This window comes from Oncorhynchus keta, chromosome 9 (genome assembly GCF_023373465.1).
Source record: "Oncorhynchus keta strain PuntledgeMale-10-30-2019 chromosome 9, Oket_V2, whole genome shotgun sequence".
In the NCBI taxonomy this organism is placed as follows: domain Eukaryota; kingdom Metazoa; phylum Chordata; class Actinopteri; order Salmoniformes; family Salmonidae; genus Oncorhynchus; species Oncorhynchus keta.
The window spans coordinates 41449406-41469522 of record NC_068429.1 but is presented as its reverse complement, the minus strand read 5'-3'; the positions used below and the strand labels follow the sequence as shown (position 1 = coordinate 41469522).

General features: G+C 43.3%; 1 protein-coding gene across 2 annotated transcripts in view; it reads right to left on the bottom strand.

The window, feature by feature from the left end:
* Positions 1-175: 175 nt before the first annotated feature.
* The window catches only part of fer (fer (fps/fes related) tyrosine kinase), a 37225-nt gene continuing 17283 nt past the window's right edge, over positions 176-20117 (bottom strand). The window contains exons 9-19 of one of the 2 annotated variants that reach the window (XM_035776628.2): positions 17073-17262; positions 13522-13617; positions 13031-13237; positions 12306-12428; positions 10492-10548; positions 10230-10345; positions 9939-10033; positions 9709-9832; positions 6620-6774; positions 4506-4628; positions 176-3893 (exon numbers count right to left, since the gene is read on the bottom strand). In XM_035776628.2, the coding sequence (XP_035632521.2) occupies positions 3757-3893; positions 4506-4628; positions 6620-6774; positions 9709-9832; positions 9939-10033; positions 10230-10345; positions 10492-10548; positions 12306-12428; positions 13031-13237; positions 13522-13617; positions 17073-17262 (1423 nt within the window). In that variant the 3' untranslated portion in view covers positions 176-3756. The remainder of the gene's footprint in view (positions 3894-4505; positions 4629-6619; positions 6775-9708; positions 9833-9938; positions 10034-10229; positions 10346-10491; positions 10549-12305; positions 12429-13030; positions 13238-13521; positions 13618-17072; positions 17263-20117) is intronic. The other variant, XM_035776629.2, reaches the window with a different exon arrangement.

The following is a 20117-nucleotide window of genomic DNA, read 5'->3' as shown; positions in this document are numbered from 1 at the left end:
TATACGAGGGAAAGATTAGGCACCACACCATCTCTCATACAATTTACCCATTTTGTATGAGGGATGAAAAAAAAGTCAGGATCAAATATTTGTATTCTGAAAATGGACATAAAAGATTATGGTTTGTTGAAATTCATCTCTGCACCTCCCCAAACAGAACACTTGAGAGATTGAGTTCAAAGAGCCAAGAGAGCTTTATTGCAAGTACACAGTATTAAAAAAAAAAAAACAGGACATGAGATTTGATCATTAACAAGGGGAAAATACAGTTAAGGATATTTTAATTCTTACTCTGAAGTGGGGTAACCGTGTAACATTAATTTGATAATTACTTAAATCCAGTGCATTGTCCACTTATTTTTTTACTTTAGATATGGTCTTTATTAAAAGGGAAGCATGTTGAGCTAAACAATAAACACAACAGGTACTACTAGTGTGCCTTTTCTGATAGTGTCTTTAACATGGCCAAAAGTGCAATCAAAATATATAAGGTCTCTATTGTGGCAATAAATATCCCAGCCCTTTAAATGAGTCTGACACAGACTCAAATATTAGCAATATACTTTAGGAAAAGCGCTCCATAACGCACATACTTTCGAATGCTGTAAAGTTGGCCTTGGAGTAAATAAACGATACAGCACGAGGCATTCACTTTGAATTGTGAAGCAGAATTAGTCACTAAAAAAAACATGAGTAACAAAAAATACAATTCCAATCAACACCGATGTAATAATGGTTTGCATATCATGCATTGGCCAGTAGTGGAGGTGAATCTCCAACTACGCATTGGAAAATCTAGACTGTCACTTTGCATGAGAATAATAAAAATCGAAAACAAATTATATAAAAACAAAACACTGGCAAATATCTTCATACACTAACAAGAGACTGAAATTGATACAAAATGCTGAGGATACTATTTTAGTGTCAAATAAATAAAAGGGTTACTAAAAAAAGGTGTATGCCTTAAATTTGTTTAAACAGAAATATATTGCGCTCATCAACCAGTAGTTGTGATGTAATCACCCATTTCATTCTACACCTTTTGTTATTAAAGACCATGTTAATAAAAAAAATACACGTACAAATCAATGTTTTTTGGGGGGTTTACAACTAAAGCTGTAACTAGTTCGTCTGGAACGCAAGAAAACCAATCTGGAGGTAATTTGACTGGAGAAACCACTGAATAACTGTTACTCCAGTCTACAAACGGCAACCCATTTACCATGTAGTGCACTACATGGTAAACAGGATGTCATTGGAGAGACGACAGACGAGGTCACGACAGTTTGACATTGTATACAGAGGATAGGAAACTGGAGGATCTTCCCAAATATCTTTTATACATACTAAAAATGTACAAATGAATCATGCAGACGCAAAACAGACGTTTTCTTTATCAAAATAAACAATCCTAAAGAGTGACCTACATTTTCACGATTGCATTTTTTTTTTCTCAGATTAGTATTCAAAAAAACAATACAGAAAAAGGTTATAGCATCTACAAGTATTTACAAAATACAGGAAGAGGAATGTTTGTCAAATTCGAAAGACAAGAAGTGAGATGGATGTGATGTGTTTAATTCACAGAAGATGCTTTTAAAGAGACACCTGGACTGTCAGCACAAAATGGCAAGGAGCTTGGCTACATGGAGTCAACATGGCAGCCTTCGAGGAATGACCGAATACAGAAGCGACTGGAATAGCTAATTCACTAAAGAGCCAGGAAGAACTAGAGCCCCTAGTTATTGACTAGGCCTAAGGGCTCAATTCAATCCGTGTTGCAGAAAATTCACGGTAAAGCACGATTTAAATTTAAAAGGCAACATTCCCGGTAAACGCATATGTCGGCTCAATTAAAAATGATCTTTACATTTCAATCACGCCATACCGCCGATCTTCTGCGAATTGCGATAGATTGATTCAAGCCCTAGGTCCCAGAGTTTTATCCTGTCATGATGCATGGTCAGATAAAACTGGCCCTAAGTATACTTAATGAAAACTAGTTCACTGTACATTACTGAATGCAATGTCTATCAACGATTTACAATTGTGTGTTTCACCAAAAATAGTCTGTTTGAAGTAGAAAATACCACAAATGAATGAATGGAGATCCTTAACTTTCATGGCTAATGTAACAGCGGACTGTTTCTGACACAAAATGCGAAAATTTCACGTCAGATAGTACAGTTACGACACATTCTAATTTTCAGATCATACAAAACTATTGAGGTTGTAACAACTGACCGAGACCAATACTTAGAAATGAGGCAGCAATCTGGAGGGTCTTTAAATGAAATAATTCTAAGTAAAATTGTATTAATTACAAATACACAACTTAGACATTCATTCACTGTATTATTGCAATATTTCTGCATTATATTGCCTGAATAATTATAGGAAAATGGTGTAACAAATTGCACTTATCCTTATGTTAAACTGAAAAGGTTTCCGAGATTGAATGGTGTGAGTGAAGAGAATACTTGATCTTTGGAAAGACATTGTAGCTGATCTCAAAATCGTCACAAACAAGACTTTCAGCTAGAAGTATTTCTCTTCCCGGAAAGTCAAAGTCAAGCTTGAGACATACAATAATAACCCCCTAGGTATGATCTGCTGGTAAAGAGAACACAACACTCATACGCAATCTGTCTAAAGACTGAAATGAGCTACAGAGTGCATCTACCTTTTCTGTCTGTTTGAGGTTGCACAGCTACACGGAGGCCCAGAAACCTTTTTCACGTCCTCATAAACCATGCTACCTTAACAGGACCAAACTCGGAGCCCTTTGGAAAATGTTCATTATTGTGGCTATGAATGAATGATGAGCAACAGCAGAAGTCATACAGTGAACTCAAAGTATTGGGACAGTGACACATTTGTTGTTGTTTTGGCTCTGTACTCCAGGACTTTGGCTTTTAAATGATACAATGACTGAGGTTAAAGTGCAGACTGTCAGCTTTAATTTGGTTGAGGGTATTTTTTTATCCAAATTGAGAGAATCGAAATTACAGTACTTTTTGTACATAGTCGCCCCATTTTAGTGCACCAAAAGAATTAAGACAGTAAAAAGTTCCGTATTCGGTCCCATATTCATAGCACACAATGACTACATCAAGTTTGTGGACGCATTTGCTGTTTAATGTGGTTGTTTCAGATTATTTTGGGCCCAACAGAAATGAATGGTAAATAATGTATTGCGCCATTTTGGAGTCACTTTTATTGTAAATATGAATATAATTTGCTTCTCAACACTTCTGTATTAATGTGGATGGTACCACGATTACAGATAATCCTGAATGAATTGTGAATCATGATGCACAAATATAATTTGTATCATTTGTCACTGTCCCGGTACGGTTGGAGCTCACTGTACGCGCAACGGAGCATGATCGTATTATGTATTTTACAATCTTTCCAAGTTTGCATGGTTTTACTCCAAAATACCTGAAGTTTACTGAGGTTCAGTAAGAGGTGAAAGAAAGGAACAGGAATAAAAGAACACCAGGTTTAAAAAGAAATACGGTCGTATTTTGACAATGATCCAAGCTAAGCAGAGACCTCTCTCCTCGATAATGGCTCAAAACAGTTGCATAGGCAAAAAACACAGTGATTTTGTGACAAAGTATAAACCGTAAATACAATCAAGACAAGTAGCATCAAGGACGTAACGTTCTGTGGTGTTTACTTCGGGTTGTAAGGGGATGATTCCCTGGAGGTGATGCATGACTTGGTCCCCCTTCCCCTACCTGGGTGCTATTTTTTCTTGACCGAGGCCAGTTCTTTCTGAAGGTCGGCAAACTTCGGCCGGTTTTCAGGCTTGTACTCCCAGCACTTCTGCATGACTTTGTAAACCTCATCAGGGCACTTTTGTGGACAGGACATTCTGTAGCCTAAGATGGGGGTGAAAGACAGACAGACACACTTTCAGTGAATTTCCTAGGATGGATCGAGGCAGGATAATCAGGGGTATAAGGTTGGAAAACAAAATACCAACCAATGCGGTTCTCTTCACGACTGCTCATAGAGACAATTGCTTGGAAAACTAAGGCCAAATCCAATGCATGAGAACACACAGATGACTCACTCGATGGTCAATGCATAATTATGGTGGCGTAGTCTTTTGAGTTCCCTCATTACCTTCAGTTTTATACCTAATTAGTATACCGTTCATTCATTCTTAAAGACTGTTACCAGTCAGAAATGCCTTCATCAGACCACTAATGGTCATATGTGGTGTCCGATATCATTAGCAAATCTCTAGAAACAGGCAAAATCATAAGATACAATCGGTTAAACGATCTTGTCGAGGTAAACATTTTTTAAAAAGAGGCTCCAACAAAATACTGGAGCACATACTCCTCTGGCCACTGGCCTAAAAAAAATCAACAACAGAGGAGTTGGCTAAAGCACAAACGGATCCGGCTACCAAGCTAATACAGATATTCTGTCAGACAAAGGAAATCAAGACGACACTCTGAACCCTCGGAGGGACGTCTCCTTACCTTTCTCCACTTGCTCTCTGGCCTGCTGGTTGGTCATCCCAGGGTAAGGGCACACTCCGAGACTAAACGTTTCCCATAGGAGGATCCCATAGCTCCACACGTCACTCTCCGAGCTGTATCTCCCTGGAACAACAACAACACTCTCAGCCACCATGTATTGGAGAAGAAATGTGGTGACATGTTGGGGATGTTGTGTCATCAAAAAGCTATGCTACCTTCTGCAGACTTCAAATCATATACTCCAAAAAAATACAACAGCTGTTTTTGTCCCTAAATACCAACTACTGTAGTTGCATTTTGCTGGGTTAGGCCAGTGTAATGGAGTTAGGCCAGTGTAATGGGGTTAGGCCAGTGTAATGGGGTTAGGCCAGTGTAATGGGGTTAGGCCAGTGTAATGGGGTTAGGCCAGTGTAATGGGGTTAGGCCAGTGTTATGGGGTTAGGCCAGTGTAATGGGGTTAGGCCAGTGTAATGGGGTTAGGCCAGTGTAATGGGGTTAGGCCAGTGTTATGGGGTTAGGCCAGTGTTATGGGGTTAGGCCAGTGTAATGGGGTTAGGCCAGTGTTATGGGTTAGGCCAGTGTAATGGGGTTAGGCCAGTGTAATGGGTTAGGCCAGTGTAATGGGTTAGGCCAGTGTTATGGGTTAGGCCAGTGTAATGGGGTTAGGCCAGTGTAATGGGGTTAGGCCAGTGTAATGGGGTTAGGCCAGTGTAATGGGGTTAGGCCAGTGTTATGGGTTAGGCCAGTGTAATGGGGTTAGGCCAGTGTGATGGGGTTAGGCCAGTGTAATGGGGTTAGGCCAGTGTGATGGGGTTAGGCCAGTGTTATGGGTTAGGCCAGTGTAATGGGGTTAGGCCAGTGTAATGGGGTTCAGTGTAATGGGGTTAGGCCAGTTATGGGGCTAGGCCAGTGTTATGAGGCTAGGCCAGTGTTATGAGGCTAGGCCAGTGTTATGAGGCTAGGCCAGTGTAATGGGGCTAGGCCAGTGTAATGGGGCTAGGCCAGTGTAATGGGGTTAGGCCAGTGTAATGGGGTTAGGCCAGTGCTATAGGGCTAGGCCAGTGCTATGGGGCTAGGCCAGTGCTATGGGGTTAGGCCAGTGTAATGGAGTTAGGCCAGTGTAATGGAGTTAGGCCAGTGTAATGGAGTTAGGCCAGTGTAATGGGGCTAGGCCAGTGTAATGGAGTTAGGCCAGTGTAATGGAGTTAGGCCAGTGTAATGGGGTTAGGCCAGTGTTATGGGGTTAGGCCAGTGTTATGGGGCTAGGCCAGTGCTATGGGGCTAGGCCAGTGCTATGGGGCTAGGCCAGTGTAATGGGGCTAGGCCAGTGTTATGGGGTTAGGCCAGTGTTATGGGGTTAGGCCAGTGCTATGGGGCTAGGCCAGTGCTATGGGGCTAGGCCAGTGTAATGGGGCTAAGCCAGTGTAATGGAGTTAGGCCAGTGTAATGGAGTTAGGCCAGTGCTATAGGGCTAGGCCAGTGTTATGGGGCTAGGCCAGTGTAATGGAGTTAGGCCAGTGTAATGGAGTTAGGCCAGTGTAATGGAGTTAGGCCAGTGTAATGGAGTTAGGCCAGTGTAATGGAGTTAGGCCAGTGTAATGGAGTTAGGCCAGTGTTATGGGGTTAGGCCAGTGTTATGGGGTTAGGCCAGTGTAATGGGGTTAGGCCAGTGTAATGGGGCTAGGCCAGTGTAATGGGGCTAGGCCAGTGTAATGGAGTTAGGCCAGTGTAATGGAGTTAGGCCAGTGCTATAGGGCTAGGCCAGTGTTATGGGGTTAGGCCAGTGCTATGGGGCTAGGCCAGTGCTATGGGGCTAGGCCAGTGCTATGGGGCTAGGCCAGTGTTATGGGGCTAGGCCAGTGTTATGGGGCTAGGCCAGTGTTATGGGGCTAGGCCAGTGTTATGGGGCTAGGCCAGTGTTATGGGGCTAGGCCAGTGTTATGGGGCTAGGCCAGTGTTATGGGGTTAGGCCAGTGTTATGGGGCTAGGCCAGTGTTATGGGGCTAGGCCAGTGTTATGGGGCTAGGCCAGTGTTGCTGTTAAGCACATAATTACAAATCTATTTGGAGGTTTGATAACGAAATTGGTGAAAAAGTAAAGCCACGCCGTTTTACCATAATTTAATGCCTCTGGAGCCGTCCACTTGATGGGGATCTGTTTGAGGCCGGACGACGAGTAGATCCCATCATCCTCTTGTCTCGACATCCCAAAGTCACTGATCTTCAGCAGGTTGCTCTCTCCCACCAGACAGTTCCTGGCAGCCAGATCCCTGTGGGAGACAGACGGAGCTACAATATCACTTTACGTGATATTGGGGTGGTGCAGCAGAGGGAATGACAAGTCCAGAGTGTAGACAAAAAAGATAGGCTGTGGTGGGTTCAAAATACAACAACAACAACACAAACAGTAGGCCTTTATTAACTTTTCGTGAACGAACAGTCACTCATGACCACAACATTTAACAGGCATTTCAACGGAAACAATTGCTCTCAGAGAAGTATTAGTCAATAGTTTCTATGCCATGACAAGACTGGCAACATGGCGTCTGACCGTTTAGCTAGATAGCCGTTCTCGACGTTATTTGCTGCCCGCCTCAACATCTCCATCAAACAAGCAATTTATGCGCACGCACAGACACCGCACAGACACCGCACAGACACCGCACAGACACCGCACAGACACATTGGGTGCAGTAGCTAGATCAGAATATTTACAGAACAAAGTGAATAGATGTAGTGGTAGAGCCTGCTGATCGGGACAGATGCTAGCCATATGAATAACCATTTTAATGTACATATTAACAATGGGCCATTAAATAAATGACTTAAATAGTAGGCAAATCAGGACACCAAAAAACACATGTACATGAGTCGGGACAGACATGGATCTCAACTACTACGGTACATGTAGGTTAAAGGTCACCATACTGTCTGTAAATCAGATGATGTGAACATTTATAATCTACAGAGAGAAAACATACAACAGATTGTTTGGGCCCTGCTGCAGGTGGATGGGATGACCCTGTACCATCTCTCTGTGTGTGTGTAAGTATGCGCAAGAGTGTGTGCGTGCGGCATGTTCAAATTGAGCCCTGTATCCCCCCCGTTTCAATTGCACAGCCCCGCAGCCCCTCTGTGAGGAGGACTACAGATACTCAATATAAACTCAGCAAAAAAAGAAAAATCCCCTTTTCAGGACCCTGTCTTCCAAAGATCATTCGTAAAAATCCAAATAACTTCACAGATCTTCATTGTAAAAGGGTTTAAACACGGTTTCCCATGCTTGTTCAATGAACAATTAATGAACATGCACCTGTGGAACGGTCGTTAAGACACTAACAGTTTACAGACGGTAGGCAATTATGGTCACAATTATGAAAACTTAGGACACTAAAAGAGGCCTTTCTACCGACTCTGAAAAACACCAAAAGAAAGATGCCCAGGGTCCCTGCTCATCTGCGTGAACGTGCCTTAGGCATGCTGCAAGGAGGCATGAGGACTGCGGATGTGGCCAAGGCAATATCTTGCAATGTCTGTACTGTGAGACGCCTAAGACAGTGTACAGAGAGACAGGACGGACAGCTGTGGCAGACAACGTGTAACAACACCTGCACAGGATCGGTACATCCGAACATCACACCTGCGGGACAGGTACAGGTTGGCAACAACAACTGCTCGAATTACACCAGGAATGCACAATCCCTCCATCAGTGCTCAGACTGTCCGCAATAGGCTGGACTGAGGGTTTGTAGGCCTGTTGGAAGGCAGGTCCTCACCCGACATCACCGGCAACAACGTCGCCTATGGGCACAAACCCACCGTCGCTGGACCAGACAGGACTGGCAAAAAGTGCTCTTCACTGACGAGACGTGGTTTTGTCTCACCAGGGGTGATGGTCGGATTCGCGTTTATCGTCGAAGGAATGAGCGTTACACCGAGGCCTGTACTCTGGCGCGGGATCGATTTGGAGGTGGAGGGTCCGTCATGGTCTGGGGCATCACCGAACTGAGCTTGTTGCAATTTCAACGCTGTGCGTTACAGGGAAGACATCCTCCTCCCTCGTGTGGTACCCTTCCTGCAGGCTCATCCTGAAATGACCCTCCAGCATGACAATGCCACCAGCCATACTGCTATTTCTGTGCATGATTTCCTGCAAGACAGGAATGTCAGTGTTCTGTCATAGCCAGGGAAGAGCCCGGATCTCAATCCTATTGAGCACGTCTGGGACCTGTTGGATCAGAGGGTGAGGGCTGGGGCCATTCCCCCCTGAAATGTCCGGGAACATGCAGGTGCCTTGGTGGAAGAGTGGGGTAACATCTCACAGCAAGAACTGGCAAATCTGGTGTAGTCCATGAGGAGGAGATGCACTGCAGTACTTAATGCAGCTGGTGGCCACACCAGATACAGACTGTTACTTTTGATTTTGACCCCCCCTTTGTTCAGAGACACATTATTCGATTTATGTTAGTCACATGTCTGTGGTACTTGTTCAGTTTATGCCTCAGTTGTTGAATCTTGTTATGTTCATACAAATATTTACACATGTTAAGTTTGCTGAAAATAAACGCAGTTGACAGTGAGGAGTTTTTTTTTTTGCTGAGTTTATTTTTCAAAGAACTTCTCCTGGCGTTTCTGCTGACTGCCAGCACTAAGCCGCAGAGTTGGGCCAAATTAGGCTGTCACTTAGGGACACTGGTCCTGGTGAGATAAGTAAGAGCAATGCACCGGAGATGATTTGATAGCCCCGCTGTGCTAAGAGAAATGTAAGACTGATTGCAGCAGCAGCACCTCACTTTCTCTTGCCTCCACTATCTGGCTTGGTGGAAATAGTTTTCAACTGAAAACACAATCTCAAATTAGCCAGCATAGAGAAATGGATCAGAGCTCAAGGTGTTACTATCAAAGCTGATAGTGTTGTAAACCGTGTTAAGCAGCGAGAGATCCATGTTGTCCTCTCACATATCTTACTTCGGGGGGTCATGGAATTGTAGTTAGGTTTGAAAATGGAGTGGGCTTGCTGCTAGGGCAAGATGTTTCATGTCTAAAATGTTGTACCATTAACAGGACCCATGAGTAAAAATAAGAACAGCTGAACTGAAATTCTGTTCGACGCATTTGCAATCTCTTGAACGTTAGACAGATAGGGCTATTTGCTGGAATACTCAATGCAGAATAATGAACATACAGCACACATAAACCAATACCTGTGGATGCAGTTTTTGAGCTCGAGGTAAGCCATTCCTGCAGCAGCATCTAAAGAAAACTTCACCAGCTGTTTGGTCTTCAGGTCTTCCTTCTTCTTCCGAAGGAACGACAAGAAGTCCCCTCCTTCCAATAAGATATCAAAATCTATGTTCAGAATTGTAACATTCGGGGGGGGATGTCCCCAAAAAGTTTGTTTCTGTATGGCAGTACTGTACGCTACTGGACTTACCTGACACGAGCTCCATCACAATGTAAATAGGCTGCCGTTGTGTGCAGACGCCTATCAGCTTCACAATGTTGGCGTGGTCATACTGCTTCAGGATCCTGTAGCAGCAACATTTGACAGTACGAGACAGTTACACATTTGTCAGATCTCTAAAACACCAGACTAAAAGTTTGTTCAGGTAAATATATGTCAAAGACGAGTGAACAGACGTTTCTAGGCACTTAAAAAAAGGGACCTGCGACTGATTGCGGACATTTCCCTCCACTATATTGCAGGATATGTTGCTCCTCTCACCTGGCTTCTGATAGGAACTTAATCTTCAGCTCCTGTGGAAGATCCTCTTTACATGTCTTGACTGCCACAGGAGTCTTGTCCCGCAATGTTCCTTTGAATACCTCACCAAAGTTGCCCTAAGAACAAAGAAAAGATAGGGAAAAAAAACAGAGATACAGTAACAAAAGTTTATTTAGTATATATTAATTTAACAACCAAAAAAAAAAACACCTCTTTCCTACAGGTGTGGTGAACATGAAGAGGATATCCAAAACCCACTAACTTTGCCAAGAAGCTCTCCAAGAAGAACATCCTCATGGTTGAGTATCCATTTTTTATCCTACGAAAGATGGAACAAAACACAGGCAATGTAAACACCAAATACAAAACACACACACACACACACACACACACACACACACACACACACACACACACGCTACTGTGTAACAAAGCATCGACTGACTATTGTATTATCAGAATTCCTATAAAACCGAGAAATAATTACTTCAGCCACAAAAACCTTGATGCCTCAAAAACATTTTCAATGGAGCGAGAAAATAATGGCCCAGCTAAACATAACACATTCCAATGGCCAGTCTCATTGAATAAAAATAATGATCAAATCTTCCAAGTGCGATGTGGTGCCTAATGGTCAAATTTGCCATGAAGTGCTCACAAAAAAGACTATTTAAAAACACTTAAGTGTTCGGCGGCTTCAGCAGACCCAATACAGTAGTAATGACAACAACCATTAACCCTGTGTTCATAATGGCTGGGGCAATTAAAACCCCATTGTGTTCAACACCAACCGGGTAGCTTAGGAGCACTTCTTTATGATTAAACCTGGCCGTTGAAAGTGTTGACTTATTTCCCTCTTATCGAGAAAACGTCAGGCATATTGGATCCAGTAGCAGCACATAGCGGATATTAAAATACATTTGCACTACGAACCTATACATGAGAAATGTGCCGTGAAAGATGTCATACAGGTCAGGAAAACAGAGGTTAACAGCGTCAATGGCTAAAATAGCCAAGGAATATTTTGGAGCACATCATGATCAATGTCATTTAATACAGAGGACTGAAAAGCCCAATTGGAACATGTTTCATTAAATTGTGGTAAGTGTAGTTAGAACTTAACCTTACAGAAAGATGTTCAACTGTGATCACAGCACAGTACTTATTAAAACTGAAATATTTACTTGATGTCAGATTCTCACTATATTTCAGGATATGGCCATAACCTGCGGAACAAAACATCAAATAACGCTGAGATGTCAGACCGTCGGGAAAAATCAATCAATTAAAAGTCGCGAGTACCAGAAAAGCTCGGGATCAACTTCATTTCGACTCATGCTGATGTCAGCGGCAGATAGTGGATGTATACATAATGAGTCTCAGTGAGAGAGCCTGTAAAAAAAGTAATGCATCTCAAATGAAAGACCTGGTGAAAACTGACTGAAATGAGAGCAGAGTACAAAAACACCACGGCAGTCATACAAACCGATGTATGTTTATTCCGTGACTCAGTTTGGTAGAGCGTGGCGCTCGCAACGCCAGGGTTGTGGGGCTGATTCCCACGGGGGACCAGTATGAAAACGCATGCATGCACTCACTACCGTTAGTCGCTCTGGATAAGAGCATCTGCTAAATGACAAAAACTTTATGAAAATGTAAATAAGAACTTCAGAACCTTTAATATCACGATTTAGCGCCAGGAGTCGGGGCCCTATTCGTAAGGTACAACTAGGACTAATAGTTATAGAGCCTAGACTACTGATGTCGCTGAAAACGACTTGAGTCGTGGGTGTTGCTTGCTATCCTTTCCCTGTTTTAGAAGCATCAAATATAAATGTGAATGCTAATTTTGAAATTGACGGGGCTTATTTCTGAACGTCTATTAGCCTAACACCAGACGCTTCTGGACAACCTGACCATATTAACGAGTTTTACAGTGTGCCATTAAAAGACCTCCAAGACAGCTTGATGGCTGTTGTAATAATTACATTTCCCATCCCTGTTGGGACAACTCCCACTGACTTCTGATCTACATCATATGGTGAATGAACATGGATATGAGAGAAAATGTTTTACCTTGACGACTGGGTTTAAAAGCACCACCCCTGACTTCTTGGTAATGACTTGCTTTGTGGTGTAATGGTGTTCAATTAACTGAGGAATGGTCGGGAAGCCAGTGCCTTCAAAACGATACTGGTTCTGCGGACAAAGAGCAGAAAGTAGGTGAAAAAATAAAGACTTGTGCAAAGCCAGAACAGCTCATAGGAGCAGCTTGATGTGCAAGTACACAACCCTTGGACAGGACGCTAGTCTATCCCAGGGCCTTACCCCCAATCCACCTCCGTAATGCTGAGTGGCAAGCAGAGACGCATCGGGTACCATTTTGGTACGACTCGGCTGGGGATCAAACTCCCAATCTTTCAATCTCAGGGAAGACACTAACTGCAAGGCTACTGACTTAGTCATTAATGCATTCAAAATATTTGCTAATCATCATCTTTCGTTTTTACGGAAACCTTATAACTTCACAAGCAATTACTACTAGCAGCATTACTTGTAACTGCCATCGGAATCAATGAACCATAGAATTCCTTGTCAAATAGTTTCAGTTCGTACCAAGTTGCCTGTGAACTCGTATCTCTGTATATGTAACAGACACAAAGTAATCATTGGCTGACGCACATCATCGCATCAAATATACCCGAAGACATCCTTTTCTTTTGTCTCTTATACTGCCGAAACCCAATTGCTCTGCAGGGAGACAAACAGCTTTTATTCACAACTGAACACGTAGAACTCACGTCTGCAAACTGGATGATGAAGTGTCTCCGTTGTCCGTCGGAGAAGACAGACAGGACGTACTCGCCAGGCTTGCCATGGCTCTCCCGGACCAGGAAGTCGCCTTGCTGTTTGAGCAGCTCCTGGGCCTCGGTCCTGGGGATGGCCCCGTGGTACCACTCCTGGTCCCCCAGGGGCTTCTCACTGGTCGGGATCACGTCAAAAAACTGCTGGACACGTACGACGGAATGAAATATGATATTACGATGATACGATAATGACAGTTAGGGATCAATTGTGAATTACTCTTCATTGGTCAGTCAAGACAGCTGGAAGATCTGTGTCACTCCACTCAGAAAAGGACATATTGTTGACGAGACATGATAAAACAGATCATTCACAATTGGAATGTAATGTGTACGATACACAACATATTTTCCACACTCACTACACAAGGCAAAACAAACAATGGTTTTAAAAACTATTTGTGAAATAACAAGACTTCAGAACCTACAGATGATGAGCCAAGGACAGATTTCGGAGAGCGGATGATACCGGCGATGGAATGACGCAAGGTGTCAAACTTTGATATCTTGTCTTTGCCTTTGTCCTGAAAATGACAGAGAAATATGTTAGACTGATAAGCAGTCGAGCATTAACAATTGAACAAGCCCATTATAGAAAACCTGACTGCACTGTATGTTCCGGAGGGTTAGAGTGATCCCTATGTGCTCACACTGCCCTCCGCTGTTCACCCAGCTATCTGCAGAGAGAGCTGAAGCCAAAAGGAGGCTCAACAGCACTAAATCATCTCACATACCAGTCAACACAAGGCTTTTTATGTCGCGCTCATACGTTGCCCCATTCAATGTCAATGAAATATGTTTCCCATTTCACTAAAATGACTAAGTCAATGGAAAACTAGTACGCAACATCATTCTGAACTGGTTTTCTATGACACCATCGTCTTTTAAACAGAAACTTGATTGACACACAGACACACTGTCACATTTCATCTCCCCAGATGGGCAGGCACAGCATTGTCCTTAAGAAAAAAAAACTAAAAACATTTCAGTAGTCTGAATGAATATGTCCTTGGAGACAGCAGAAGACAAAAAAAAAAAACACACTGACCTATACAATGAAAATGTACAGGACAATGCACAGAATTAATAGAACGGTCATAGAAGCTCGAACCCTGACCATTTGACTGCTAAACTCATAAGTGCACTCGCAATGGCTGCCGAGTAATTGTGATGTAATCATTTTCATGGTCATTTGGAATGTTCTATCAACTGATACGATATTCACGTGATAAGGACGAATTCCCCTCGACCACAACTTGGGGAAACCAAACATTGTTTTCCCCATTGAAACAGAGCAAACTCACTTACACAGAAATAACAAAACATGCCAAAAAGCTACGTTGTTCAATGTACATTTAACCAGGTCAAAATTCCCGACCTACGATTCGCAATGCTCTCCCGTAGGGAAATATGAGCCTGCGATAAGTCCTGTGGCTTAGGCTATTCGTGGGAGAATGGGAAAAGTGGGGATCCGTTGTCCAAGTAGGCTACACATACAGTGCCTTCAGAAAGTATTCAAACCCTTTGACTTATTCCACATTTTGTCGTGTTACAACCTGATACATTTTTTTTCTCTCACCCATCTTCACACAATACCTGATAATGACAAAGTGAAAACATGTTTTTCAAAATGTTTACAAATTGATTGAAAATGAAATACAGAAATTTCTCATTTACATTTACAAGTATTCAATACATGTTAGCATCACCCTTGGCAGCAATTATGGCTATGCTTCTTCATGGGTAACCATTTTCAAGTCTTGCCATAGATTTTCAAGGAGATTTAAGTCAAAACTAACTCGGCCACTCACCCACCGTCTTCTTGGTAAGCAATTCCAGTGTAGATTTGGTCTTGTGTTTTAGTTTATTGTCCTGCTGAAAGGTGAATTCATCTCCCAGTGTCTGGTGGAAAGCAGACTGAACCAGGGTTTCCTCTACGATTTTGCCTGTGCTCAGCTCCATTCCATTTATTTTTTATTATGGAAAAACTCCCCAGTCCTAAACAATTACAAGCATACCCATAACATGATGCAGCCACCACTATGCTTGAAAATCTGGAGTGTGGTACTCAGTAATGTGTTGTATTGGATTTGCCCCAAACTTTGTATTCAGGACACAAAAGTGAATTGCTCTGCCACATTTTTTGCATTATTACTTTAGTGCCTTGCTGCAAAAATGATGAATATTTTATAATATTTTTTATTCTGTACAGGTGTCCTTTTCACTCTGTCAATTAGGTTAGTATTGATCGGTTTCCTTCCTCTCCAGCAACTGAGTTAGGAAGGACGCCTGTATCTAGTGACTGGGTGCATTGATACACCATCCAAAGTGCAATTAGTAATTTTGCCATGCTCAAAGGAATATTCCTTATCCTTTTTTTAAATGTTTATATACCCATCTACCAATAGGTGTCCTTCTTTGTGAGGAATTGGATTACCTCCCTGGCTTTTGTGCTTGAACTTCACTGCTTGACTGATACAGATAATTGTATGTGTGGGGTACAGAGATGAGATACTCATTCAAAAATCCTGTTAAACACTATATTGCACACAGAGTGAGTCAATGCAGCTTATTATGAGACTTGTTAAGCACACACATCCAACAATTTGAACTATTTTACCAAGTTACAGTTCATATAAGGAAATCAATTCATTAGGCCCTAATCTATGGATTTCACATCTAGGCATAGGCCCACCCACTGGGGAGCCAGGCCCAGCCAATCAGAATGAGTTTTCCCCCACAAAAAGGCTTTATTACAGACATAAATATTCCTAAATTTCATCAGCTGTTCGGGTGGCTGGTCTCAGACGATCCCGCAGGTAATGAAGCCGGATGTGAAGGTCCTGGGCTGGCGTGGTTACACGTCATCTACGATTGTGAGGCCGGTTGGATGTACTGCCAAATTCTCTAAAATGACATTGGAGGCAGCTTATGGTAGAGAAATTAACATTAAATGATCTGGAAACAGCTCGTGTGGACAACTGCTCGGCTTTTCATCCGACCACAAGGCGCTCCAGAGGGTAGTGCATACGGCCTAGTACGTCACTGGGGCCGAACTCCCTGCCATCCAGGACCTCTATACCAGGCGGTATCAGAGGAAGGCCCTAAAAACTGTCGAAGACTCCAGCCACCCAAGTCATAGGCTGTTCTCTCTGCAAGTGGTACCAGAGCGCCGAATCTGTGACCAAAATGCAGCTGAACAGCTTCCACCCCCAAGCCATAAGACGACTGAACAGTTAATCAAATGTACATTGACCCCCTCTATTATTTATGAATCTTTATTGTTTTTCACTGACTCCCTTGCACACTCACTAAACTCTACGCACACACACACACACTACATACACACATGCATATTGACGCCATACACACACCGACACACTTACACATATGCTGCCGATACTCTGTTTATTATATACCCTGATTGCCTAGTCACTTCAACCCCTACCCACATGTACATACTGCATTACCTCAATTACCTCGTACCCCTGCACATTGACTCGGTACTGGTACTCCTTGTATACAGCCTTGTTATTGTGTTACTATTTCCTTTTTAATTTTGTTAATATTTGTTTTACTTTTTAACTCTGCACTGTTTTGAGAATGGGCTCGTGAGTAAGCATTTGTCTGTAAAGTCGACACCTTTTTATTTGATCTAATCAATACATGCCGTCATAACGATATACAGCATCTCTCTGGGGAATGCATTGAAATAACACGGCAAAGACGTCCGTTTGGCTGGACACAAACCGGTCTAAGACAGGACAGAAGTTCATACCGTGGGTCAGTCCCAGTGGAAAGTGCTGCATTCCTTCTTATTTACAAAGCTGTGTCTGAGTGACAAGTAATAGCCTGAAATCCACACTGATAGGCTCTGTTTCCCCATGGTTCACCAGCGATATATCAGCGTGGATTCCAGGCTAGACAAGTAAGTTCTTCCCAATTAAAAACCAACAACAAATCAACAACACTGACGCACCATGGAGTTGACTGAGCGCGCGTCGTCCTCGTAGTTGACCATGGGGGGCAGCTCCTTGCCCTCGTTCTCCTGCATCTTGTGGTCGAGCAGGTCCTTCTGGGCGCCCAGCTTGGCCACGGTGCAGCGCAGCAACTGGACAGTCTGCCTCAGATCCTCCAGAGACTGCTTCTGACTAAGCAGCAGAACCGCACTGATGGGGAGAAGGAGAATGAGTTAGGGAGTGAATGAGTGTGTTGTGAGAGAAACAAAGAGAGAGGGGCAGTGAGATGGAGAGAGAAAATGGGAGTATGTGTATGTGAGAGTGAAAAGATAGGGATAGATATGAGGAGGGGGAGGGGGGGGGGTCACACTCTGGCGCTTGTCTAAATTCAAACAGTATTACGGCTTAATCTGCCTCTCGGAATGAGGAAAATTATTTTGGGGTTTGCTTTCTCCCAGAGCGATATATAGCCTACAGTGCAACAGCTCCAACTGCTAAGCTTTATCTGTGCTCTGATTAATGGGTGTGAAGACCAATGTTCCCGGCACTGAGCAAATTTGACTGTGAACACTGAGGCAATACCCGCTTTAAGTTACAGTTTTAACAGCGGCCATGTAGCCTAGTGTGACTATTTGACTACAAGAGTGGCCTACCATCAAAAACAATCGAGAAAATGCATCCCAAAAATGTTTAACATGGAACTAGCTGTTCTATCATTCAGCCTACAGTAACATCCAATGTGTGGTGTTCAATGTAGGCCTACATTCCATGAGACTTTTGAAGAAAAAAAACATGCAGGGCTTAACATTAAACCTGTTAATCCACTTGTCCTTCAGACAAGGAGGTGACTGAAAATGTTGTGTTGTTGGATGCAAGAAACCACTTTACAAAATAAAATGCATTATTATTCCCATACCATTATTACAGAGAATCAGACAAATTATGCTACCCTCTGCCTATTGGCTACTTAGCTTATTCAAGCCTGTCTCAAAATACAACACTATTTACCGGACTCACTTTTCAAAGACATCTAGAAATGTACACATTTTGTGCTCTTGTAGGTAGCAATCACTCCACTATTGCTGACTACAAATGATCTATAACTAATAACTCACTAGCTAGCAAAGGATATGAACAAAAATGTGCACACATGGCTACATGCAGCTCTCGCTTTGATCTCAAAACATTCGCATCTACTCACGACCTCATGCTGTAAACACAGTCCAACTCAAAGTAAATGGCACAGATCCATATATGACAATGGTCTATTTGCATTCAGGCCTACTGCAGATCTGATTGTTTATGCCGCACCGGTCTGTGAAGAGTATGTGTGTGTGTGTGTATATGTGTGTGGAAATATATATACAAGCCAGAATGTTGTGTGTGTATATATAAATAGATAGATATATACACACGCATACATACATATATATATATATACACTGCTCAAAACATTAAAGGGAACACTAAAATAACACATCCTAGATCTGAATGAATGAAATATTCTTATTAAATACTTTTTTCTTTACATAGTTGAATGTGCTGAGAACAAAACCACACAAAAATTATCAATGGAAATCAAATTTATCAACACATGGAGGTCTGGATTTGGAGTGACACTCAAAATTAAAGTGGAAAACCACACTTCAGGCTGATCCAACGTTGATGTAACGTCCTTAAAACAAGTCAAAATGAGGCTCAGTAGTGTGTGTGTGGCCTCCACGTGCCTGTATGACCTCCCTACAATGCCTGGGCATGTTCCTGATGAGGTGGCGGATGGTCTCCTGAGGGATCTCCTCCCAGACCTGGACTAAAGCATCCGCCAACTCCTGGACTGTCTGTGGTGCAACGTGGCGTTGGTGGATGGAGCGAGACATGATGTCCCAGATGGGCTCAATTGGATTCAGGTCTGGGGAACGGGCGGGCCAGTCCATAGCATCAATGCCTTCCTCTTGCAAGAACTGCTGACACACTCCAGCCACATGAGGTCTAGCATTGTCTTGCATTAGGAGGAACCCAGGGCCAACCGCACCAGCATATGGTCTCACAAGGGGTCTGAGGATCTCATCTCGGTACCTAATGGTAGTCAGGCTACCTCTGGCGAGCACATGGAGGGCTGTGCGGCCCCCCAAAGAAATGCCACCCCACACCATGACTGACCCACCGCCAAACCGGTCATGCTGGATGATGATGCAGGCAGCAGAACGTTCTCCACGGCTTCTCCAGGCTCTTTCACGTCTGTCACGTGCTCAGTGTGAACCTGCTTTCATCTGTGAAGAGCACAGGGCGCCAGAGGTGAATTTGCCAATCTTGGTGTTCACTGGCACATGCCAAACGTCCTGCACGGTGTTGGGCTGTAAGCACAACCCCCCACCTGTGGACGTCTGGCCCTCATACCACCCTCATGGAGTCTGTTTCTGACCGTTTGAGCAGACACATGCACATTTGTGGCCTGCTGGAGGTCATTTTTCAGGGCTCTGGCAGTGCTCCTCCTGCTCCTCCTTGCACAAAGGCGGAGGTAGCGGTCCTGCTGCTGGGTTGTTGCCCTCCTACGGCCTCCTCCACATCTCCTGATGTACTGGCCTGTCTCATGGTAGCGCCTCCATGCTCTGGACACTACGCTGACAGACACAGCAAACCTTCTTGCCACAGCTCGCATTGATGTGCCATCCTGGATGAGCTGCACTACCTGAGCCACTTGTGTGGGTTGTAGACTCCGTCTCATGCTACCACTAGAGTGAAAGCAACGCCAGCATTCAAAAGTGACCAAAACATCAGCCAGGAAGCATAGGAACTGAGAAGTGGTCTGTGGTTACCACATGCAGAACCACTCCTTTATTGGGGGTGTCTTGCTAATTGCCTATAATTTCCACCTGTTGTCTATTCCACTTGCACAACAGCATGTGAAATTTATTGTCAATCATTGTTGCTTCCTAGGTGGACAGTTTGATTTCACAGAAGTGTGATTGACTTGGAGTTACATTGTGTTGTTTAAGTGATCCCTTAATTTTTTTGAGCAGTGTATATAGTGTGTATATGTGTGTGTGTATATATATATATATATA